General features: G+C 30.2%; 1 protein-coding gene across 1 annotated transcript in view; it reads left to right on the top strand.

Moving 5' to 3' along the window:
- Nucleotides 1–48: 48 nt before the first annotated feature.
- The window catches only part of Octalpha2R (alpha2-adrenergic-like octopamine receptor), a 38,827-nt gene continuing 11,622 nt past the window's right edge, over nucleotides 49–27,253 (top strand). Inside the window, exons 1-2 of the mRNA XM_075306692.1 lie at nucleotides 49–96; nucleotides 839–997. Coding sequence (XP_075162807.1) covers nucleotides 49–96; nucleotides 839–997 — 207 coding nt within the window. The remainder of the gene's footprint in view (nucleotides 97–838; nucleotides 998–27,253) is intronic.

The raw sequence follows: 27,253 nt of genomic DNA, 5'->3' as shown, positions 1-27,253 counted from the left end.
AATTTTTGGAACTGACACATTTTTTTAAAAGAGAATAGTGGATCAACTATGTATTATAAGATCTATGAGGTAACTATGTATTATAAGATCTATGAGGTAAGGTAAGATAGAGAGGGAGAGAGTGTGTAAAATCCACATAGGATTTGTGGTTAGATTAAATTTTGTTGCACACATATGAAATATGTCGTGAGGGAAGGGGGTCAAGAGAGGCAACAGAATAGGTTTGGCAAAAGGATCGCTTTGAGTTCAAAGAAAATTGTTAGAAAATTCTATGGTAAGGAAATAATCAAAATTTGAATTCCGCTAAGCAAAAGCGAGAAACAAGTTTCTAAACTAGATAGTAAGAGAAAAAAACGAAAGAGAGATAATGTAAGGTCTCTTCTGGTAAAACCTTCTCTTTAAGAGAAGCTAAAGAAAATCGAATATTTCAAATTTTCGCCAATAAAAACGAGAGCTTTTATAAAAAGATATAATAAAATTATCTTTAAAATGGCAAAAATTTATTAAAACAAACAAAACTAGAACCATAAATAAAACCTTTAATTTTATGTACAAAAAAAAATAATGCATTTCTTTTTTACGACACCTGATATATTAACTCGAAATGGATTACCTTTATGTAATTTACTTAAAGATCGCACAAAATAACTTTTAAAATGAAAAATAAATTTTATATATTTGTGAGATAAAAATTTTCATACTACACACATACATATTTTTAAGGAATACAATATTAAAACTTCATTTGAAATTTATGACATACATTTTAATGCCCATTTTTATATTTTATTTTTTTTTTTCTCTCTCTCCCCCCAATCACATTTTTATGGACTTACAGCTTAGTGAAGATATTGGATATGTACTGTATTCAGCGTTGGGTTCCTTCTACATTCCCAGCTGCATAATGGTTTTCGTTTATATACGAATTTATTTTGCCGCCAAGGCGCGTGCGAGACGCGGCATTAAAAAACATCCGCGCAAAACAAACAACGAACAGGTAAGTCAGTCAGTCAACACAAATACTAACATAAAGTAACGACCATGCAAACAAACAAACGAACACCTGACAAACAATATTGAAGATTTAAATGCAACTAAATCTAAAATCAAGCACGTGCCTTTGGCATTCCAAAAATAGGAGGTTGAATGTTGGAACAAGTAGTGAATGCCAGAAGCTACCAGGTCTTTGTGATATTAATGTAACCAAAAAAATAAATAAAGGCGATTATGTTGACAGTTGGAATTTAAACTTCAAATTTGATTTAAGATGAGCAACAATCCACATAACCTGAGGACAATAGACAGACATTTTTAATGTTAAGGATTACGAGGGTATTTTTAAATGTAAGGGGAATGGGGCAGTTAAGCTAGTTAATCCTATGGCTTAAATGTAATTTCCTTTTCTATTTTCTAGGGACAAAAAAAATCCTATTTTTAGATTTTTCTATACTCTGAGCCACACTGTGAATCGGGATGTTTTTAACACTCAAAAGGAGATGGGATAGATGCACGGTGTATCTGGCAATAATTGTAAGGGCAGGCTTCTAAGCACGGTTGCCAAAGTTGGTAGAATTCTACCGAAAATGGTAGATTTTTAAGGTTTCATAGAGTGGTAGAATTCTTGATGTTTTGGTAGATTTTCCAAAATATTCCTCTCCAACTAAGAGGTACTTCAATTTTCTATAGAAAAAAATGTTTACAAAATACAACTCTAACAAAATTTTCCATAGAAATAAAATTTTGACAAAATTTTCTATAGAAATAAAATTTTAACAAAATTTTCTTTAGAAATAACATTTCGAGAAAAATGTCTATAGGAACAAAATTTTTAGATAATTTTCGATAGACATTAAATTTTGAGAAAATTTTCTTTAGAAATTAAATTTTGAGAAAATTTTCTATAGGAACAAAATTTTGAGAATATTTTCTTTAGAAATAAAATTTTGAGAAAATTTTCTATAGAAATAAAATTTTGGGAAAAATTTTTATAGAAATAAAATTTTGAGAAAATTTTCTATAGAAATAAAATTTGAAGAAAAATTTCTATTGAAATAATATTTTGAGATAAATTTCTATTGAAATAACATTTTGAGATAAATTTCTATAGAAATAAAATTAGGATAAAATTTTATATTGAAATAACATTTTGAGATAAATTTCTATATGAATAACATTTTGAGAATATATTCTATAGACATAAAATTTTGACAAAATTTTCTATAGATATAAAATTTTGACAACATTTTCTATAGATATAAAATTTTTACAAAATTTTCTATAGAAATGAAATTTTGAGAAATTGTTCCATACAAATAAAATTTTTACAAAATTTTCTATAAATAAAATTTTGACAACATTTTCTATAGAAATAAAATTTTGAGAAAATTTCTTTAGAAATCAAATTTTGAAAATTTTGAATAGAAATAAAATTTGAGAAAAATATTCTATAGAAATTGTGAGAAAATTTTCTGTAAAGACAATATTTTAAAAAGTTTTAATTTTCGTCATACAATAAAAGTATATCAAATATAATTTGGACAAAATTTTCTATAAATAAAAAATTTTGACAAAATTTTCTATAAAAATAAAATTTTGACAACATTTTCTTTAAAAATAAAATTTTGACAAAATTTTCTATAACAATAAAATTTCGAGAAAATTTTCTTTAAAAATAAAATTTCGAGAAAATTTTTTATAATAAAATTTTGACAAAATTTTCTGTAAAAATAAAATTTCGAGAAAATTTTTTATAATAAAATTTTGACAAAATTTCTATAGAAATTATATTCTGAGAAATATTTGTATTGAAATAGCATTTGAGAAAATATTCTATAGAAATAAAATTTTGACAAAATTTTCTACAGGAAAAAAATGTTGACAACATTTTCTATAGAAATAAAATGTTGAGAAAATTTTCTTTAGAAATAAAATTTCGAGAAAATTTTTTATAATAAAATTTTGACAAAATTTCTATAGATATAATATTTTGAGAAACATTTCTATTAAAATAACATTTTGAGAGAAATTTCTATGGGAACAACAATTTTTTATAAAAATAAAATTTTGACAAAATTTTCTTTAAAAATAAAATTTTGACAAAATTTTCTATAAAAATAAAATTTGGACAAAATTTTCTATAAAAATAAAATTTTGACAAAATTTTCTATAAACAAAAAATATTGAAAAAATTTCTATAAAATAAAATTTGGACAAAATTTTCTTTAAAAATAAAATTTTGACATTTTCTTTAAAAATAAAATGTTGACAAAATTTTCTATAACAATAAAATTTCGAGAAAATTTTCTTTAAAAATAAAATTTCGAGAAAATTTTTTATAATAAAATTTTGACAAAATTTTCTGTAAAAATAAAATTTCGAGAAAATTTTTTATAATAAAATTTTGACAAAATTTCTATAGAAATTATATTCTGAGAAATATTTGTATTGAAATAGCATTTGAGAAAATATTCTATAGAAATAAAATTTTGACAAAATTTTCTACAGGAAAAAAATGTTGACAACATTTTCTATAGAAATAAAATGTTGAGAAAATTTTCTTTAGAAATAAAATTTCGAGAAAATTTTTTATAATAAAATTTTGACAAAATTTCTATAGAAATAATATTTTGAGAAACATTTCTATTAAAATAACATTTTGAGAGAAATTTCTATGGGAACAACAATTTTTTATAAAAATAAAATTTTGACAAAATTTTCTTTAAAAATAAAATTTTGACAAAATTTTCTATAAAAATAAAATTTGGACAAAATTTTCTATAAAAATAACATTTTGACAAAATTTTCTATAAACAAAAAATGTTGAAAAAAATTTCTATAAAATAAAATTTGGACAAAATTTTCTTTAAAAATAAAATTTTGACAAAATTTTCTATAACAATAAAATTTCGAGAAAATTTTCTTTAAAAATAAAATTTCGAGAAAATTTTTTATAATAAAATTTTGACAAAATTTTCTTTAAAAATAAAATTTCGAGAAAATTTTTTATAATAAAATTTTGACAAAATTTCTATAGAAATTATATTCTGAGAAATATTTGTATTGAAATAGCATTTGAGAAAATATTCTATAGAAATAAAATTTTGACAAAATTTTCTACAGGAAAAAAATGTTGACAACATTTTCTATAGAAATAAAATGTTGAGAAAATTTTCTTTAGAAATAAAATTTCGAGAAAATTTTTTATAATAAAATTTTGACAAAATTTCTATAGAAATAATATTTTGAGAAACATTTCTATTGAAATAACATTTTGAGAGAAATTTCTATGGGAACAAAAATTTTTTATAAAAATAAAATTTTGACAAAATTTTCTTTAAAAATAAAATTTTGACAAAATTTTCTATAAAAATAAAATTTGGACCAAATTTTCTATAAAAATAAAATTTTGACAAAATTTTCTATAAACAAAAAATGTTGAAAAAAATTTCTATAAAATAAAATTTGGACAAAATTTTCTTTAAAAATAAAATTTTGACAAAATTTTCTATATAAATAAAATTTTACTAAAATTTTCTAAAGAAATAAAATTTTACCAAAATTTTCTAAAGAAATAAAATTTTACCAAAATTTTCTAAAGAAATAAAATGTTCACAACATTTTCTAAAGAAATAAAATGTTCACAACATTTTCTATAGAAATACAATTTTGAGAAAATTTTCTTTAGAAACAAAATTTCGAGAAATTTTTTTAATAAAATTTTGACAAAATTTCTATAGAAATAATATTCTGAGAAATATTTCTATTGAAATAACATTTTGAGAAAATATTCTATAGAAATAAAATTTTGACAAAATTTTCTACAGGAAAAAAATGTTGACAACATTTTCTATAGAAATAAAATGTTGAGAAAATTTTCTTTAGAAATAAAATTTCGAGACAATTTTTTATAATAAAATTTTGACAAAATTTCTATAGAAATATTTTGAGAAAAATTTCTATTGAAATAACATTTTGAGAGAAATTTCTATGGGAACAAAAATTTTCTATAAAAATAACATTTTGGCAAAATTTTCTATAAAAATAAAATTTGGACAAAATTTTCTATAAAACCAAAATTTTGGCAAAATTTTCTATAAATATAAAATTTTGACAAAATTTTCTATAAAAATAAAATGTTGACAAAATTTTCTTTAAAAATAAAATGGACAAAATTTTCTATAAAAATAAAATTTTACAAAATTTTCTAAAAAAAAAATAAAATGTTCACAACATTTTCTGTAGAAATAAAATTTTTACAAAATTTTCTATAGAAACAAAATTTTGACAAAATTTTCTATAGATATAAAATTTTGACAAAATTTTCTATAGATATAAAATTTTTACAAATTTTTCTATAGAAATAAAATTTTTACAAAAATTTTCTATAAATAAAATTTTGACAACATTTTCCATAGAAATAAAATTTTGAGAAAAGTTTCTTTAGAAATCAAATTTTGAAAATTTTGTATAGGAATAAAATTTGAGAAAAATATTCTATAGAAATTGTGAGAAAATTTTCTGTAAAGACAATATTTTAAAAAGTTTTAATTTTCGTCATGCAATAAAAGTCTATAAAATATAATTTTGACAAAATTTTCTATAAAAATAAAATTTTGACAAAATTTTCTATATAAATAAAATTTTAACAAAATTTTCTAAAGAAATAAAATGTTCACAACATTTTCTATAGAAATAAACTTTTGACAAAATTTTCTATAGAAATAAATTGTTCCATAGAAATAAAATTTTTAAAAAATTTTCTATAAATAAAATTTTTACAACATTTTCTATAGAAATAAAATTTTGAGAAAAGCTTCTTTAGAAATCAAATTTTGAAAATTTTGTATAGAAATAAAATTTGAGAAAACTATTCTATAGAAATTGTCAGAAAATTTTCTGTAAATACAATATTTTAAAAAGTTCTAATTTTCGTCATACAATAAAAGTCTATTGTAAGTTCTCTCTTTGTATAAAAGTAGTAACTTTCTCTGTCTGGTGCAAGCTAAAATCGTTAATACAATACGTTTACAATTCCAGCCACATTTTTGCTCCCAAAGAATTATCGCTAAAAGTAGAGATAATAATATGAAAAATTTTAAATTTAAAAAAAAAAAATTGAAATTTGGTATATATTTTACCAAAAATTTTTAAAATTTTGGTACATTTTTTTTGGCATGAATGACAAGAGTGCTTCTAAGTCTATATAGCAATGAACGTCTGTCTGTGAACAGATTTGTGTGATCAAAATCGCACCAGTTTTAAATGAAGCTCCCGTATAGTAGTTGCCTTATTTACACTCAAATGACCAAAGCGGCTAAAGTTTTATTCCTACTTTCGTGGAACTTTTCACAGGGATTTGCATGAAAACTTTGGTTGAAATCTTTTCAGATTTAGATATATGTTACCACCCATATATACTTTTTGCCCGAGATGCACTCATATGACCACAGAAGCCAAAGTTTAACTCCGATTTACTTGAAATTTTGCACAGGGAGTAGAATTAACATTCATATTATGTACAGTGAAACTTCTCAAAATTGGACACTCTGATAACTCCCAAATGTGGACAGTTGTTTGGGGACGTTTGCTATATTAACACATTAAAATTAGCCTTTCATAAGTGCACACCTCCTAAATGGGGACACAATTTTGGAGACCGTGAGTGTCCACCTTTCAGAGGTTCACAGCATTCCATATTCAAATCGGTTCAATTTAAATATAACTCCCATATGTATCATTAGCCCAATTTACACTCATATGACCATCGTAGGTCAAAATTTCTTTCCGATGTACTTGAAATTTTCGACAGAGAGTAGAATGAACATTTTAGCAATTTGTGCCAAACTTGGTCAATTCAAAAAAATCAAAATATGAGAAATTGTGTAAAAATTTGGTTTAGATATAAATATTTCCCAATAGTAAAGCCAAATATCTTAAATCTAATGAGCTGGTTTATGTTAAATAGTTTTAAAAAAATATTCGCCATTCCATTAACTTTTAACACCTTAAAGCTCCGAATAGTTTGTGATGTTTATAGAAACAAAAAATACGAAAAAATCTTACTCTTCCAATTTCACTTCACGTATTTGCTCCATGTTTAATTCACCGATTCTAATTCAAGTCATTGGTCAATGACAAATGCTTAAGTTTGCCATAGCAATTGGAGTATAATCATCACACAAAAGATGATCATTGCATTCACAAACATCATTGTGGACACACACTAGATTGGTTATTTCGTAGCATTGCTAAAGAGAGGAAAAAAAATGTGACAAGGTGTTAGTGCCACAATCTCACTCACTCACCAATACACCCATTTATGCATTGCATTGCATTCTCGCACATGAATACCCACAAAATATTCAAGCATTGTTAGACTAAGGCTACAGGTCTCTTCAGTTCTATGTCGGTGCAATGACAACATCAACATTTGCTTGAAATACCACAAGCAATTAACGCTGCTCAAACACTAAATTCGGCATGAGTCTAACTCGTTTGTAATTACATTGGAGTGGGTCGCGATGTCGAAAATGAAGAAACAAAAAACACAAATTTTAGTCGAAAATAATGGTTGGAGAATATAGCCCCATACTTACTCATATTCTATTGAATATAAGAGAGAGAGAGCAACCGTTCTATCGACACATATACTCAACACACCAATAATATTCCACCATTAATGGCATACTCTCTCTCTCTCTCTTGTAATCTCTGTAGATAAATATGCAAAAGAGATGTTATGTCCATATGCTATGGTTGTAGTTCAAAATATATCTCATTTCACAAAGATTGTTATGCTGTGACACTGATATTGCCAGAATAGCGAGTTATCAAGAAAAATTCTTAGAAAATTTTCTGTATATACGAGGGTTGCCTTTTATATTTCGGGATTGGAGAACAAAAACAAATATTAATTATCGAAAATTATTTTTTCAAAATATTCCCCATTAAGAAGTACACACCTCTGTATGCGTTTGAACCAATAGTCGAAGCACTTTCGCCACTCTGATTGAGTGTCTCCAAAGCATGCATTCTGCATGCAGTAACCGCTTCTTCAGGTGTTGAAAAACGTTGGCATCTCTTTTTATTTTTTACGTATGGGAATAAGAAGAAGTCATTCAGTGCCAAGTCAGGATTATACGAGGGACGACTCATCAAATCAATGTTAAGAGTGCTCACATATGCAGTTGTGTGAGAGCTCGCATTGTCATGGTGAAAGGTGATTCGTTTTCGGTGATTAGTATCCTGATTTCTGGAAAGACAAGTGGCCAACAAGGGGTTCTGCACCACTAAGAACAACACACGCAGAGACGGAAATGGCTATATCGACTCAGGGGCTGATCATGATCATTATTTCCAAAGACATCATGTGCCTATCTCGTCTCCTTATGCTTGTTGCAAACATATGCTAACTAGCTAATTTTTAGTGCCCTGTTCTACAGTGTGTGGCAGGGTATAAAAAGAGCTGCATCACGTTAACCTTTTAACTGAAATTTGACTTTGTTGCAACTCTTCGATTTTGGTTATAAAAAGTTGTGACCATTAGCAAACGTCAATTGGCTTAGACTTTTAAAAATATATAAAACATTTGTTGTTGCAAATTATAAAAGTTCGACTTTGAGTTTTCGATTTACAAACAAAATACAACAAGTATATACGGCCGTAAGTTCGGCCAGGCCGAATCTTATGTACCCTCCACCATGGATTGCGTAGAAACTTCTACGAAAGACTGTCATCCACAAATCAACTCACTTGGTTGTTAAATATCATATGCTACCACCACGTACCAAATTTCAACCAGATCGGATGAATTTTGCTTCTCCAAAAGGCACCGGAAGTCAAATCTGGGGATCGGTTTATATGGGAGCTATATATTATTATGGACTGATAGGTACCAATTCCTGCATGGTTGTTGGATACCTATACTAACATCAAGTACCAAATTTCAACCGAATGGGAAGAATTTTGCTCTTCCAAGGTGCTCCGGAGGTCAAATCTGGGGATCGGTTTATATGGGGCCTATATATAATTATGGACCGATATCGACCAATTTTTGCATGGGTGTTTGAGGCCATATACTAACATCACGTACCAAATTTCAACTGAATCAGATGAATTTTGGTCTTCTAAGAGGCTCCTGAGGTCAAATCTGGTGATCGGTTTATATGGGGGCTATATATAATTATGGACCGATATGGACTAATTTTTGCATGGTTGTTAGAGACCATATACTAACACCATGTACCAAATTTCAGCCGGATCGAATTAAATTTGCTTCTCTTAGAGGCTCCGCAAACCAAATCGGGGGATCGGTTTATATGGGGGCTATATATAATTAAGGACCGATGTGAACCAATTTTTGCATGGTTATTAGAGACCATATACTAACACCATGTACCAAATTTCAGCCGGATCGGTTGAAATTTGCTTCCCTTAGAGGCTCCGCAAGCCAAATCGGGGGATCGGTTTATATGGGGGCTATATATAATTATGGACCGATATGGACCAATTTTTGTATGGTTGTTAGAGACCATATACTAACACCATGTACCAAATTTCAGCCGGATCGGATGAAAATTGTTTCTCTTAGAGGCTCTGGAAGCCAAATCGGGGGATCGGATAATATGGGGGCTATATATAATTATGGACCGATGTGGACCAATTTTTGCGTGGTTGTTAGAGACCATATACTAACACCATGTACCAAATTTCAGCCGGATCGGATGAAATTTGCTTCTCTTAGAGGCCTCGCAAGCCAAATTTGGGGGTCCGTTTATATGGGAGCTATACGAAAAAGTGGACCGATATGGCCCATTTGCAATACCATCCGACCTACATCAATAACAACTACTTGTGCCAAGTTTCAAGTCGATAGCTTGTATCGTTCGGAAGTTAGCGTGATCTCAACAGACGGACGGACGGACGGACGGACGGACGGACATGCTCAGATCGACTCAGATTTTCACCACGACCCAGAATATATATACTTTATGGGGTCTTAGAGCAATATTTCGATGTGTTACAAACGGAATGACAAACTTAATATACCCCCCATCCTATAGTGGAGGGTATAAAAATAATGTTTCGTCTATTGTATCTCTTATAGTGCGTTCTTGCATTAAAAGCATGAAACGTGAAAAGTGAGAGTGACCACATATGGGGAGACCATAGCTTTGTTGTACAAGCAAACAAGAATATTTGCATTTGCCCATGCCTGTGTGTGTTTTTGTGTGTATGACAATGGCAGATCGTCAACTACGAGTATGTTGGCTATTTGTACGGTTTCATTTTGCTTTGCTTTCCCCCCTCCCCCATATTCAAGAGAAAAGAGAATAAAATTGCAAAGTAAACACTCTTTGGGGCCAACCACAATTGATGCCAGAACAGAATCTACCTCATAATCAACACCACCATTATACAAATACATTTGCACATGGAATGGCTACAATTTTATACGCACTATGGTAAATAGAGAGTTTGCAATTTGTACGCACTTGCTCTATTTCTAAAAAAACAACAACAACAGCAACAAAAAATGCAAAGAATTACAATGGCTTTGAGAGGTTTTCAGATGGTGAATGAGTTAATGCATAGCCTTAAAGTGGAGCCGAAATCCACGGTGGGATTTAAGTTTTTTTCTTGTTTTTTTTTTTTGTTTTGCATTCACTTTGAGGATTAATGGCAATGAAAAAAAAACATACAAAGTGAAATACCTACAAGAAAGAGAATTTTTAATAGGATAGACTAGGAACTAGTATTGCTATTTTGTTGCCAACGAAATAAAAGCCACAGCATGTAAATATGCTTTGTAAGTTTTGTATGCTGCTACGTACAGTAAAACATAGGAAATATTTTATCATTTTACGACATGGGTATTTTCGATTTTCGAAATAGAAAACAAGATTTAAACCAAAAGAATGTACAAACAATAAAAGTAATTTTTTGAAATTCTGCCCATATATGCTCGTATTAACACAGCGGCACACATTGTGACCTTGTGAAAGGTCTTTATCGGTCATCATCAGAATTCGGTGATCATCACAGTCCTCCACACCTCGTTCGTAAGACAACGTCCACTGGTTTAAAAGTGCTATGGTCGTAGGTGTCTATTGTTGGATCTAATTCTAAATAAATTTGAATCCTATACTATAAATATCAGATTTTTGTTCTATTGTGTAGATAGTCAATCCACCTCATCAATCAATCAACAAAAAAACTATTTCGTAATGCGCTTAAACATCCAAAACACTACTCTGAAATGTTATGTCTGTTGTTTGAGTATACGGAGATTATGGGTTCTCCGCATCTTTCAATATCTTTCTAATGGCCAAATTTTCATACGGGATTTAACATACGCAAACATTTCAAATGAATAATATTTCAACTATCTATTGCAATTTCAATAGGGAAGGTCTGCTAACACTAGGTCACGGATTTTTGTAACTTTATCCTTCATGATATCCATTTTCGAAATACCTCGGTCATCCAAAACTAATATATGCACATACGTAACTTCCAATGAAAAACACCTTTTGAAATTTCTACTGTCTTAGCTTTCAATCGAGGGTCTTCATGTTCAATATCACAGAAAGAAAAATTATATTCATTAGAGAGTATATTACAATATTTACTCATATTCTATAGAATATGAGAGAGTAGAGGCTCCATATATCCATGTACTTAACATCCGAAATCTTTTTCACCACCATTAATTGCATACTCTCTCATGAATTCTCTGATTTCCATACGTAAATAACATAAATATATTGAAGAGCAGTTATACCGTTATGCTGTGTTTGTTATTCAAAACCTATGTGGGAGCACTGATATTGACAGATATACGAGAATACTAAAGAGAAGACTCACAGAAAACAAAATCAGGTGCTGAATCGAAGTACATATCGGATCATAATCACCCCAAGTTAGACGAGTAAAAATCGACACAAAGAGAGGTGTTGCAAAATGCCTTAATCTAAGTACTCGCCATATAGACGCTTCTTGAATTCAAGTGCCATTAAAGATTATAGCGTTTCAAACCAGCGTTTATGGACTCTTAAAAATCCCTTGGGGAAAAATTCGCGAAAAAGGATATATTGTCCAAAGCAAAAGTACCGCTTCACGACTCCAAATCTATATTGACACGGTGAATGGAATGCAAACCAATGCTTTCAGAGGTGGTGGGGTTTTTAATATCAACACTCAAACATGGACACAAATTTCAAAGTGTCATAAGGGAACATTACTTCAGCGAGGCCGATTCTTATGTACCCTCCACATATTAAATTTCAATCGGATCGTATGAAATTTGCTTTTCCAAGAAATAAAATCTGGGTATTAGTATATTATGATATGAACCAACATGTGCACGGTTTTTAGGGGGCATATACTAATGTCACATCTACCGGATTGGATGACCGATCCCTAGATTTGAATTCCAGGAAGCTCCAGAATTCAAATCTGGGGATCTGTTTATATGGGGCCTATATATAGTTATGAACCGATATGGACCAATTTGGTTAGAGGCGATGGACTAAGATGAAATTTGCAAAGGACACCGCAAGCCAAAATGTGGGGGTCGGTTTATATGGGGGCTATACCAAAAAGATATGGACCAGTTTGCAATACCATCCGACCTATATTAACGACAACTACTGGAGTCAAGTTTCAAGTGGATAGCTTGTTTCGGACGGACAGAAGGACAATGGTAGATTGACTCAAAACTGGACCGACTCCGAACTTCACTACAATATACTTTATGTGGTCTGAGACCAATATTTCGATGTGTTACAAACGGAATGAAAAAGATAGCCCTGCAGTGGAGGCTATAATAATTTATCTTCAATATGTATCAAATGAATAAGCCAAATTTTGTAATTTTCAATTTCCATCCCACTGTTCCAAACAAAACCAACAAAAACAAAAACCTTGTAGCAAACATCTGAGTTTAATCAAGTTCCACTTACATTTGTGAATGTTAAATGACTTCGTATTTGCAGAAACAATTTTTTTCACCACCACCACACATACACACACACAGTTACGCATTGCCACACAGCCACAGCCAAGAAAGAGAGAGGGAGAGTGAGCGAGGTAAGAGGAGCGTAACAGCTTTCAAGAAGAGATATTGCAAATATTTAAGGGGTTATGCCAACAATTGTTTCCAGTTCAAAAATTAAATTAAATTCTTGGGATTCTTCATACAAGTGCCTTCCATCGCCTCCCCCCGCTTCCAACCATCCCATTCCATTCCATGGTGGAAATAAACACCATTAAAACGAAAAACGATGATAGTAGTGGGTGACCACAATGCAGCTAATGCTCACAAAGGGAGTAAATTCTCCGAGGACATGTTGTAGAGAATTTATTGAAACAATCATTTGCTTGGTAGAATATTTGGTTAGTTAGTTGGATGCTTTTTCAAATGGATTTTCCTCATTATAGTGTGTGGTGGGTATCAACGAACGAAACCAACATGAAATTGTCCGTATGTTTATGGGAATCATCAGTTTAGTTTAGCATTGAAGCAAGATGAGATCATTGTAGGCTTTTCTTTATTTTGTCACAAAGTTGGCAATGAGGAGGTGATCAATGTGTTTTAATTAACGTAGACGAAAAACAGGGGATGCGGTTTTGGTGTAACAAAAGCAATCTAGATTTCGAATATATGTGTATGAGAACAAAAAATGTTCTCTCTTCTTTTCTAACTGCCTGTTTATTAAAATTTAATTTTGAGACTAAAGAATCGTCAATAATCACTGAGTGGTGTCTCAAGAGCTAGAGTCTATAGCTTGGAAATGCATTCTGAACGCATAATGACTACTTTAGTTGCCAAAACAAGTATATACGGCAGTAAGTTCGGCCAGGCCGAATCTTATGTTCCCTCCACCATGGATTACGTAGAAACTTCTACGAAAGACTGTCATCCACAATCGAATTATTTGGGTTGTGGTATCTTAAAACTTCTTAACATCGTTTTCTAAATTGTGAGTTAGTCCATACGTGGTATATATTAGTCAAAAAAGTTATGTATAGGTAAGTCTACAAATAATTACGAATCGATATGGACTTTTTGTACGATACGTAGAGAGCCAGAATTGAATTATGGGGGCTATATACAATTATGAACTTGATATGGACCAATTTTTGTGTGATTGGGGATCGATTCATCTGAAGGCTATATATACCCAGCAAAAAGATTTGGAAGTTCTTCTAAAGGCACAACTTTAAAAGCACTTCCAGAAGATGCACTCCCAATGATGTTCTTTATTTTAACTACCCAGGAAGTTCTTTTAATTCAATTTTTTATAACATGGTTTTTTCATACTTTTGATGGATAATTTTAACTTTTTTTGTTTCAAATACGTTAAAAACAGAGTAAGAATCCATAAAATGGTACAAATCATTTAAATTTTGTGTAAAAAAATGCTAAATCCAATCTGAAAAAATTGTGAATTTTTGAAAATATTTGAGGTCAAACGCTTCCGACAAGCGTTAGAATCCATTAAAAATTTTAAAAAATTATAAAAGTTATTTATTTGACAAAATATCACAGAATTTTTTAATTTACATCCAAAACATTGAAGTCAGATCACACCTAAAGAGTGATGCAAATTCAATGCAACGGCGGTTGAAATGGAGGACTTCCCTCCTATGACAAGCCCATGTTAAATTCATCGCTTCTGCGTCAATTTTGCACCACTTCCGGATCCAAAGAGAATATTTTCATCACTTTTTTGGCGACGCTTGTTTTGCTGGGTAACTATAGACCAATATGGACCTAGTTAGGCATGTTTGTTAACGGCCACATACTAGCACAGTGTACCAAATTTCAACTGACTCGGATGAAATTTGCTCCTCCAAGAGGCTCCAAAACCAAATCTCGGGATCGGTTTATATGGGGGTTATACATGATTACGGACTGACATAGACCACTTTTGGCATTAAACCTTATCGGATGAATTTTGCTTCTCCAAATGGCAACGGAGGTCAAATCTGGGGATCGTTTTATATGGAGGCTATATATAATTATGGACTGATATGAACCAATTCCTGCATGGTTGTTGGATACCATATACTAACATCACGTACCAAATTTCAACCGAATCGGATGAATTTTGCTCTTCCATGGGGCTCGGGGGGTCAAACCTGGGGATCGGTTTATATGGCGCCTATATAATTATGGACCGATTTCGACCAATTTTTGCATGTGTGTTTGAGGCCACATATTAACAACACATACCAATTTAACTGAATCAGATGCATTTTGGTCTTCCAAGGGGCTCCGGAGGTCAAATCTGGTGACCGGTTTATATAATTATGGCTATATATAATTATGGACCGATGTGGACCAATTTTTGCACGGTTATTAGAGACCATATACTAACATCATGTACCATATTTCAGCCGGATCGGATGAAATTTGCTTCTCTTAGAGGCTCCGCAAACCAAATAGGGGGATCGGTTTATATGGGGGCTATATATAATTATCAACCGATGTGGACCAATTTTTGCATGGTTGTTAGAGACCATATTCTGACACCATGTACCAAATTTCAGCCGGATCAGATGAAATTTGCTTCTCTTAGAGGCTCCGCAAACCAAATAGGGGGATCGGTTTATATGGGGGCTATATATAATTATGAACCGATGTGGACCAATTTTTGCATGGTTGTTAGAGACCATATTCTGACACCAAATTTCAGCCGGATCAGAAGAAATTTGCTTCTCTTAGAGGATCCGCAAATAAAATTTGGGGGACCGTTTATATGGGGGCTATACGTAAAAGTGGACCGATATGGCCCATTTGCAATACCATCCATATACATAGCAACACCATATATATACTTTATGGGCTCTTGGAGCAATATTTTCATGTGTTACAAACTAAATGACAAAGTTAATATACCCCCCATCCTATGGTGGAGAGTATAAAAAAAGCCATTCGGTACCAGATCAGGACCAAAGGGCAGAAGATTTTGTCAAAGTTTTATTTCTATAGAAAATTTTGCAAAATTCGAATATTTTCTCAAAATTTTATTTCTGTCGAAAATTTTGCAAAACTTTTGTTTCTATAGGAAATTTTTTCAAGATTTTATTTCTATAGAAAATTTTTATTTCTATTGAAAATGGTGGTCTTAGAGCAATATTTCCTTGTGGTACAAACGGAATGACAAAGTTAATATACCCCCCATCCTATGGAGGGTATAAAAAAAGCCATTCGGTACCAGATCAGGACCAAACGGCGGAAGATTTTGTCAAAGTTTTATTTCTATAGAAAATTTTGCAAACATTTTATTAATTTCGAAAATTTTGTCAAAATTTTATTTCTGTCGAAGATTTTGTAAAAATTTTTTTTCCATAAGAAATTTTGCCAAGATTTTATTTCTATAGAAAATTTTGCTAAAATTTTATTTCTATCAAAAATATTGACAAAAATTTATTTCTGTCGAAAATTTTGTCAACATTTTATTTCTATAGAAAATTTTCCGAAAATTTTATTTCTGTCGAAAATTTTGTCAAAATTTTGTTTCTGTCGAAAATTTTTTCAAAATTTTCATAAAATTTTATTTATATAGAAAATTTTGACAATATTTTATTTCCATAGAAAACTTTGCCAAAATTTTATTTTTGTAAAAAATTTTGCTAATATTTTGCAAATTTTACGAAAATATTATACCAAACAGTAAAAAATCTACCATTCTTGGTAGAATTCTACCAACTATGGCAACTGTTCCGGAAACAAGCACAAAGATGCTATGCTCAGTAAGATTGTTATGCCAACATTTAGTACGCCTTAGCCCAACTTTGGTGTAAAATTAGTTGTCATTGGCAACAATTGCAGTGAGATCCATTTGAAATCTCTAATAAAACACCGTACTGTTCGGCTTGGATTCTAACTGAATACTAATTACTTTATTGACTAAAAACTTACATCTAGAATAATGAGAATCTTAAGCTATTATCATTCTTCTAGCTTTCTTATCACCTAACAAACGATCCCAAGTGAACATGCAGCACACATGCAGTTGCAACCCTTTGAATAGACCCTCACCTCACACATAAGTGTTTCTTAGCATCGCTGGTTCATATAGATCTTTTCTCTTATCTCATGAATGGAAAGGGAATGTAATAAAGTCAAGTGTAAACACTATGCTAGAGATTAGTGATATCTAGAGATATTTAAGTACATAGGACGTAGTTGTTCCATATGCATTTGTTTTAATTAGAACCCCTCAGAGATCCCATGTTCAAAGCATATTTGTTTTGAACAGGTTAGTTTTCTCTCTTTCTCTTTCTCTCTCTCTCTCTCTCTCTCCTATGGCTACTAGCAAGTTCATGGCAAAATTCTTCTACTATAAAAACCTATCTGTTCCATTTATCCACATTGTGGGATACAAATAATGTCAAGGCAGATAATTTCAACTCAACTCTTTGTGTTCATAACAAACTCTTTGTATTGTTCACCTGGACAATCACAGCATCCCACCACACCACAACACATACCCCGACAGTCTTTATTCTGATCTTCTGGTACAATGATTACCTTGTGCAATATGGTTTGATGGCTTTCCACTTTTCTTCTTCTACTCTTCTATCATTTTTCTGCCTGGTTTACAATTCATTATCGTTAGAAGGAAATCATTTGCGTCGACACTTGAAACTAAAAGGAAAACTATCTTCAACTTTAGCCAACAATGAAATGCTGTTTTTTCAATGGCATTATTGTACTTGTCCCCATTTTCAAATGGAATTCTCTAGAGAACATCCTTCGCGGCCATTTTCTTCATCGGGGAATAGTTTTGCCCAACACAAACGTTTTCGATTCGAAGATGAGATAGAGTCTAACACACAATGACAACTTAGAAATAAAGCAAAGGAACATTAAGGAACTTTTTCATTAAAAGCGATTGCGATAAATTGATTAAAAGTTTTTCCATTGTATAGTGGTTGGCCGCTTTTGTTCTAATTCTATGGCTGACATTAGGGACAGTAGACCAAGTATGATAATCGTTAGAAAAAAAGTTCATAAGGCCTTAATTTTGTTCTGAGAAATTAAAAGACTATATAGCTATGTCCGTCTTTCTGTCTGTTATAATCACGCTGAAGCCCTTAATAATGAAGCTATCATCCTGAAATTTTGCTTAAACTCATCCTTTGTCTGCAGGCAGGTTTGAAGATGGGCTATATCAGATTTTTATAGATCTTCAATACTAATCAAATCGTTTTGAGGTCTTGAGCGTCTAGACATCGCAATTTTTTCTGATTTTCCTGAAATTCAAAATTTAGAGGAATTTTGTGTGCACATTTTTTATTTTTATAGAAAATTTTGTCACAATTTTATTTCTAGAGAAAATTTTGTCAAAATGTTATCAAAATTTGTCAAAATTTTATTTCTATAAAAAATTTTAATTTAGTGGAATTTTGTGTGCACAAATAAGTGTGCCGTATATCGTAAAAATTTTCTAAAGAAAACGTTGTCAAAATTTTATTTCTATACAAATTTTATTTTTATAGAAAATTTTGTCACAATTTTATTTCTAGAGAAATATTTTTCACAATGTTATCAAAATTTTATTTCTATATATAATTTTGTCAAAATTTTATTTCTATAGAAAATTTTAATATAGTGGAATTTTGTGTGCACAAATAAGTGTACCGTCTTTCGTAAAAATTTTCTAAAGAAAACGTAGTCAAAATTTTATTTCTATAGAATTTTTTTTTTCAAAATTTGATTTCTGTAGAAAATTTTGTCAAAATTTTATTTCTAGAGAAAATTTTGTCAACATGTTATCAAAATTGTATTCCTATAGATAATTTTGTCAACATTTTATTTCTATAGACAATTTTATGTTTATAGAAAATTTTGTCAAAATTTTATTTCTATAGAAAATTTTGTGAAAATTTTACCTCTATAGAAAACTTTGTCAAAATTTCATTTTTAACGAAAATTTTGTCAAAATTTTATTTCTATAGAAAATTTAATCAAAACTTTATTTCTATAGAAAATTTCATCAACATTTTTTTTTGTAGAAAATTTCATCACAATTTTATAGAAAATATATTATAAATTTTTAACGACATTTTCTTACTATAGAATTTTTTTGTTTAATTTTTTATTGCTATAGAAAATTTTCCCAAAATGTAATTTTCTATATAAAATTTTGCCAAACTTTAATTTCTATAGAAACTATTGCCAAACTTTTATTACAATAGCAAATTTTCTCAAAATTCTATTTCTATGTTAAATGTTACCAAATTTTATTTCTTTAGAGAATTTTGTAAAAATTTAATTCTATAAAAACTTTTGTCAAAATTCTATTTCTATAGAGAGTTTTGGAAAAATATTTATTTCAATAGGCACTTTTGTCAAAATTATATTTCTATAGAAAATGTTTTAAGATTTTTATTTCTATAGAACATTTTTTAAAAATTATATTTCTATGAAAATATGGTCAAACTTTTATCTCTATAGAAAATTTTTTTAAAATTCTATAGAAAATTTTATTTCTATTGCAAATTTTTTTCAATTTTTTTTCTATAGCAAATTTTGTCAAAATTTTATTTTTATCAAGAATTTTGTAAACATTTTAATTCCATCGAACATTTCGTCAAAATTTAGGTTAGCTTAGGTTATGTGACAGCCTGATGTATCTGGCTCACTTAGACTATTCAGTCCATTGTGATTCCACATTTGTTAAATTCTCTCATATCACTGAGTGCTGCCCGATTCCATGTTAAGCTCAATGAAAAGGGACCTCATTTTTATAGCCGTGTCCGAACGGCGTTCCAAACTGCAAATTTTATTTATATAAAAAATATTATCAAACTATTATTTCTATCAAAAATTTGGTAAAAATTTTTTCTATAGAAAATTTTGTCAAAATTTTATTTTTGTTAAATTTTGTCAAAATTTTATTTCTATAGAAAATTTTAACAAAAATTTATTTTTGTTAAATTTTGTCAAAATTTTATTTCTATAGAAAATTTTGTAAACATTTTACGACAATCGAAAATTGTTGTCAAAATTTTATTTCTATAGAAAATTTTGTCAAAATTTTATTTCTATAGAAAATTTTGTCAAAATTTTATTTCTATAGAAAAGTTTGTCAAAATTTTATTTCAATCGAAAATTTTGGTCAAAATTTTTTTTTCTGTAGAAAATTTTGTCAAAATATTATTTCTATAGAATATTTTGTCCAAATTTTATTTCTTGCGGAAACGTTGTCACAATTTTATTTCTATAGAAAATGTTATTTCTATAGAAAATTTTATTTCTATAGAAAAGTTCATCAAAATATTATTTCTGTAGAAAATTTTCTAAAAATTTTATTTTTATAAAAAAAAAATTATCAAAATTTTTCTTACTATGCAAATTTTGTCGAAATTTTATTTCTATAAAAAATATTGTCAAAATTTTATTTCTATAAAAAATATTGTCAAAATGTTATTTCTATACAAAATTTTATCAAAATATAGAAAATTTTGCTAAAATTTTATTTCTACAGAAAATTGTATAAAAAGTTTATTTCTAAAGAAAATTTTGTAAAAATTTTATTTCTATATACAATTTTGTAACAAATTTTATACCCATAGAAAATTTTGTCAAAATTTTTTTTTTCTAAAGAAAATTTTGTCAAAATTTTATCCCTATAGAAAGTTTTGTCAACATTTTATTTCTATAGAAAATTTTGTCCAAATTTTATTTCTTGCGGAAACTTTGTCACAATTTTATTTCTATAATTGTCAAAAAATTTTTTCTGTACAAAGTGTTATCAAAATTTTATTTCCAAAGAAGATTTTGACAAAATTTTAGCTCTATAGAAAGTTTTGTCAAAATTTTTATACCCTCCATCATAGGATGGGGGTATATTAACTTTGTCATTCCGTTTGTAACACATCGAAATATTGCTCTAAGACCCCATAAAGTATATATATTCTGGGTCGTGGTGAAATTCTGAGTCGATCTAAGCATGTCCGTCCGTCCGTCCGTCCGTCCGTCCGTCTGTTGAAATCACGCTAACTTCCGAACGAAACAAGCTATCGACTTGAAACTTGGCACAAGTAGTTGTTATCGATGTAGGTCGGATGGTATTGAAAATGGTCCACTTTTACGTATAGCCCCCATATAAAGGGACCCTCAGATTTGACTTGTGGAGCCTCTAACAGAAGCATATTTCATCCGATCCGGCTGAAATTTGGTATATGGTGTTGGTATATGGTCTCTAACAACCATGCAAAAATTGGTCCACATCGGTCCATAATTACATATAGCCCCCATATAAACCGATCCCCAGATTTGGCTTGTGGAGCCTCTAAGAGAAGCATATTTCATCCGATCCGGCTGAAATTTGGTATATGGTGTTGGTAGATAGTCTCTAACAACCATGCAAAAATTGGTCCACATCGGTCCATAATTATATATAGCCCCCATATAAGCCGATCCCCAGATTTGGCTTGCGTAGCCTCAAAGAGAAGCAAATTTCATCCGATCCGGCTGAAATTTGGTACATGGTGTTGGTAGATAGTCTCTACCAATCATGCAAAAATTGGTCCACATCGGTCCATAATTATATATAGCCCTCATATAAACCGATCTCCAGATTTGGCTTGCGAAGCCTCAAAGAGAAGCAAATTGCATCCGATCCGGCTGAAATTTGGTATATGGTCTCTAACAACCATGCAAAAATTGGTCCACATCGGTCCATAATTATATATAGACCCCATATAAACCGATCTCCAGATTTGGCTTGCGAAGCCTCAAAGAGAAGCAAATTGCATCCGATCCGGCTGAAATTTGGTACATGATGTTGGTATATGGTCTCTAACAACCATGCAAAAATTGGTCCACATCGGTCCATAATTATATATAGACCCCATATAAACCGATCTCCAGATTTGGCTTGCGAAGCCTCAAAGAGAAGCAAATTGCATCCGATCCGGCTGAAATTTGGTACATGATGTTGGTATATGGTCTCTAACAACCATGCAAAAATTGGTCCACATCGGTCCATAATTATATATAGACCCCATATAAACCGATCTCCAGATTTCGCTTGCGAAGGCTCAAAGAGAAGCAAATTGCATCCGATCCGGCTGAAATTTGGTACATGGTATTGGTATATGGTCTCTAACAACCATGCAAAAATTGGTCCACATCGGTCCATAATTATGTATAGCGCCCATATAAAACGATCGCCAGATTTGGGTTGCGGAGCCTAAAAGAGAAGCAAATTTCATCCGATCCGCCTGAAATTTGGTACATGATATTGTTATATGATCTATGATATGATTCTAGAGAAAATTTTGTTAAAATTTTATTCGGTTCATAATAAAATTTTCATCATTGTCAAAATTTTATTTCTATAGAAAATTTTGTTCAAATGTTATTCGGTTCATAATCGTGGTTGCCACTCGAGCCAAAAATAATCTACCACAAGGCCGTAGCCAGGATTTTAATTCGGGGGGGTTCAACTTAAAAAAAAATATTCATATAATCTCATGTGTAGAAAATTTTAATTATGCATAGGTGTGTATACAATATTTTTATAATATTAAATTGAACCGACGGGATTTTTGGGCGGCAAATATATCAATGACTTCTTCAGTCGGCACATTTATTCGGCGATGAACCGACATTAATGCCAATCCTTTGAGTCTACTCTCGCTAGTCGAATTTCTAAGATACGTCTTTAATCTCTTCCATGGCTGAATAAGGAGGTTGAATCACGATAACAAAAACAACAAATTTCAATATGTTGTTTACAATTTTAAGAAGTCAAAATCAGCTGATAAAAGAATCGCATGGCATTGGTAAAAGTGGCAATTATTTATTCTTTCAATTGTCCTGAAAAAATAATTCAAATCCAGAGAAAAATAAAGGTTCAAATTTAATTGCGTCACCTATGAGTTATTGTGAAGTGGATAATTCATCCGAGGAACGCCGATATGAGACCAAAGTAAATAATGGAAGTCAGTCAAATGGATATTCGCCATCTATTAATAAAAACAGTTTATGATGCAGTTTAAAAACTGATGTGCGTGGTATTTTGGGTCTGGAATATGTTATCAAGATACTCAAGTCAACAATTCTCCAGCTATGAATGCGCGAGTTTGTTTGAGATGCATTTGCTATGCAGTGTCATTTGGAGAGCTGCAATCACCATAAACATATGATTTTGACATCTTCAAATTTGGTCGAAATAAAAAAATTTTAATCATATGGCCCCATGATTTAACCTTCTTGTTCAGCCATGAATCTCTTCATTGTTGAAAATGAACGTTCGGATGAGCACGTAGTAACTGCAGGGATGGAAAATGCAGTACTATAGTACTTTTTTCAAAACTTTTTCACCCCGGTCAGTAACGTAGTACCCCCGCGAATGATTTAGTACCTTTTGTGTAGACATTTTTGAGTCGATATCAGATTTATGGTATTTGACAAAATATTTTAATATTTTGAGAAAGTCTTTATCAACCTTATTTGCTACTAGTCTTTTACAAATATGGCAAAACAGACATGTTCATGTGGGAAGAAAATCTCGATTTTGTAAAAGACATAGTCAAAAACAGGATTTTATTGAACTTCAAGAATGTTTTAGTCGAAAAAAGAATGCGATTCTATATTATCGATTTTTTATTTCTGTAGAAAATGTTGTCAACATTTTATTTCTATATAGAATTTTTGCAAAATTTTATTTTTATAGAAAATTTTGTCAAAATTTTATTTCAATTGAAAATTTTGTAAAAATTTTATTTCTATAGGAAATTTTTGCAAAATTTTATTTCTATAGAAAAAATTTTGCAAAATTCTTTTTCTATAGAATTTTTTTGCAAAATTATTTCGGCATAAGCCGGCTATCATACAAAACCTTTTTTCGGAGGGTTCAAGTGTGGTTCATTGTTGGGTTTAATGAACTGCCTGAATTTATTCTGATAATTGGTTGATAGTTTTGCTGCAAATAGAGGATGCTGATAAGGAATGTGGTAATTCCGAAACCATCCAACCATCTTGCAGTCTATAGGTATTTGCCCAAATAAATTTGACAAACATTCTGTTCCTCTGTTGGTTAAACTACATTTGTAGTTTAGTCAATGTATGGTTTTAAGCTGCAACAAAAAAACAACAATGCTTAAAGATCAAAACCAACAATAACAAAACAAAACGAATGGAAATTTTTATTTCTATAGAAAATTATTGCAAAAAATACCTTTTTTGTACTTTCTTAAAAATTTTATTTTCCATCCCTGAGTAACTGGCAAAGTGACCAAAATTTTTAAAATATGCACGTTTGGATATATCCCTTTATTGCTTCCATCGCTAAATTAGGCAGGTTCTTTTCGCAGGTTTTGCTCCATTTCATTTACACACGTGTGTTTGGCTGTTTCGTTGTTGTTCTATGGCCAAACAAAGCGAGTCATGTTCACAAAAAGAACAACAAACACACATAAAAAGCAGAAATACATTTACCAAAAATGAAATTTGTGGTGCGAGAACAAAAACAATTTGTTTTTTTCGACCGTCGTTTGACGGGCTTTTCAACTAGTATTCTATGATTTGTGCAAGTTTTATAGGTAAGCGTTTTTCAAAATAAAACCTCCAGCTTTTCTTCAACATCTTCGATAAGATTTTTCTATGCAGCTAAAAATATATGTATTTATTTACATAAAAATATTCATTCATTTCGGGGGGGGTTTGATCCCCCTCATCCCCCCCCCTGAATACGGCCTTGATCTACCAAGATTTTATTTCTATAGAATATTTTGTCAAAAGTCTATTTCTATAGAAAATTTTGTTAAAATTTTATTTCTGTAGAAATTTTTGTCAAAATTTTCTTTCTATAGAAAATTTTGTCAAAATTTTTACTTCTATAGAAAATTTTATTTCTATAGAAAATTTTGTTAAAATTTTATTTCTGTAGAAAATTTTGTCAAAATTTTATGTCTACTTTGTCAAACTGAATTATATACGTATTGGATCGATCTTTTTTGATTTAATATATACCACGTATGGACTTACATACAATTTAGAAGATGGTGTTAAGAGGTTTTAAGATACCTTGCCATCGGCAAGCGTTACCGCAACTTAAGTAATTCGATTGTGGATGGCAGTGTTTAGAAGAAGTTTCTACGCAATCCATGATGGAGGGTACATAAGCTTCGGCCTGGCCGAACTTACGGCCGTATATACTTGTTTTTCTATAGAAAATTTTGTCCAAATTTTATTCTATTGACAATTTTGTAAAAATTTTATTTCTATAGAAAATTTTATTTTTATAGAAAATTTCTATAAAAAATTTTATTCCTATAGAAAATTTCATCACAATTTTATTTCTCTAGAAAATTTTGTCAAAATTTTATTTCTATAAAAACTATTGTCAAAATTTTATTCGATATAAAACTTTGCTAAAATTTTATTTATATAGAAAATTTTGCTAAAATTTTATTTCTATAGAAAATTTTACTAAAATTTTATTTCTATAGAAAATTTTGTTAAAAGTTTATTTCTATATACAATTTTGTAAAAAATTATATATCCTTAGAAAATTTTGTAAAAATTTTATATCCATAGAAAATTGTGTCAAGCTTTTATTTCTATAGAAAACTTTGTCAAAATTTTATTTCTATGGACAATATTACCAACATTTTATTTCTGTAAAAGAATTTGTCAAAATTTAATTTCTATATAAAATTTTGTGAAAATTATATTTCTATATAAAATTTTGTGAACATTTTATTTCGATAGAAAATTTTGTCAAAATTGTATAGTAAATTTTGTCAACATTTTATTTCTGAAGAAAATTTTCATAAAATTGTATTTCTATAGAAAACTTTGTAAAAAATGTATATCTATAGAAAATTTATTCAAAACTTAGGTAAGGTTAGGTGGCAGCCCGATGTATCAGGCTCACTTAGACTATTCAGTCCATTCTGATACCACATTGGGGAAATTCTCCCTTATCACTGAGTGCTGCCCAACTCCATGTTAAGCTCAATGACAAGGGACCTCCTTTTTATAGCCGAGTCCGAACGGCGTTCCACATTGCAGTGAAACCACTTAGAGAAGCGTTGAAACCCTCAGAAATGTCACCAGCATTACTGAGGTGAGATAATCCATCCTTGAAAAACTTTTTGGTGTTCGGTCGAAGCAGGAATCGAATCCACGACTTTGTGTGTGTAAGGCGGGCATGCTAACCATTGCACCACGGTGGCTCCCAAAATTCAAAACTTTATTTCTATAGAAAAATTTATCAAATTTTATTTTTATAGAAAATTTTGTCAAAATTCTATTTGTATAGAAAATTTCATCAAAATTTTACTTCTATAGAAAATTTTGTTCAAATTTTATTTTCGAAAGAAAATTGTGTTAAAATTTTATTTCTATTGCTGATTAATTTTTGGACCAATCTCCCAATTGCAGTGAAAACATTACGGCTTTTTCCATACGGACCAAATATATTCACTACTCTATTAATTAACAATGAATTGGAAATTGTTGAACATTATACAAACCCTAAAGATAATCAAATTCATCTACCTTACACATCAATCGACATCAATCATCGTCCTAAAACGAGAAGAAAAAAACACTTAATAATATTGACAAGAATAAATGCTGTTGTTCTTTTCCGTATTTCATTAAAAACGAACACGCGCCCCACACCCCATCTTTTTTCAGTCATACATAAATACGATGGCAAAAACGAATTCCATAATCCTAGCATACAAAAATATTTTGATTGTAATCAATCATATGAACATTTTAATGAACTGTTCAAGTATCCCCAATGAGTATTCTTATACAACCACATTACAGAGAACTCATGAGAGGAGCACAAACTCACACACACACACACACACACACACCGACATACTCTCCCACCAACACACAATGACTACTCTCATATTCGTATTTACTGATAATCTGCAAAATCCCATTGTCATTGCTTGTGGCCAAGGATGAGGGATCCTGGCAACATTGAGCACCACAACGAAAACAACAACAACAACATATCTTTAATCAGATGCTTTAATGATTATTTGCAAAGCATTTGCAAATATTCCGAAAATAATCTTCTGTTGAAGAAAAGCTCAGCCTTAGGCTAGAATCTTGAAAAAAAGGAAGAATTACTTGTCTTAAGATTTGCATGAAAGTAGCAATGCCTTGAAGGACATGATTCGCCCTAAAAAAATATTCACGGGTGAGAAGAGTGGAACTGATGGGAATCGTTTTACATGCTTCGAAGGGCAAATTCAT

The sequence above is a fragment of the Haematobia irritans genome, chromosome 1 (assembly GCF_050003625.1).
Source record: "Haematobia irritans isolate KBUSLIRL chromosome 1, ASM5000362v1, whole genome shotgun sequence".
NCBI lineage: Eukaryota > Metazoa > Arthropoda > Insecta > Diptera > Muscidae > Haematobia > Haematobia irritans.
This window is presented reverse-complemented; position numbering and strand designations above follow the sequence as displayed.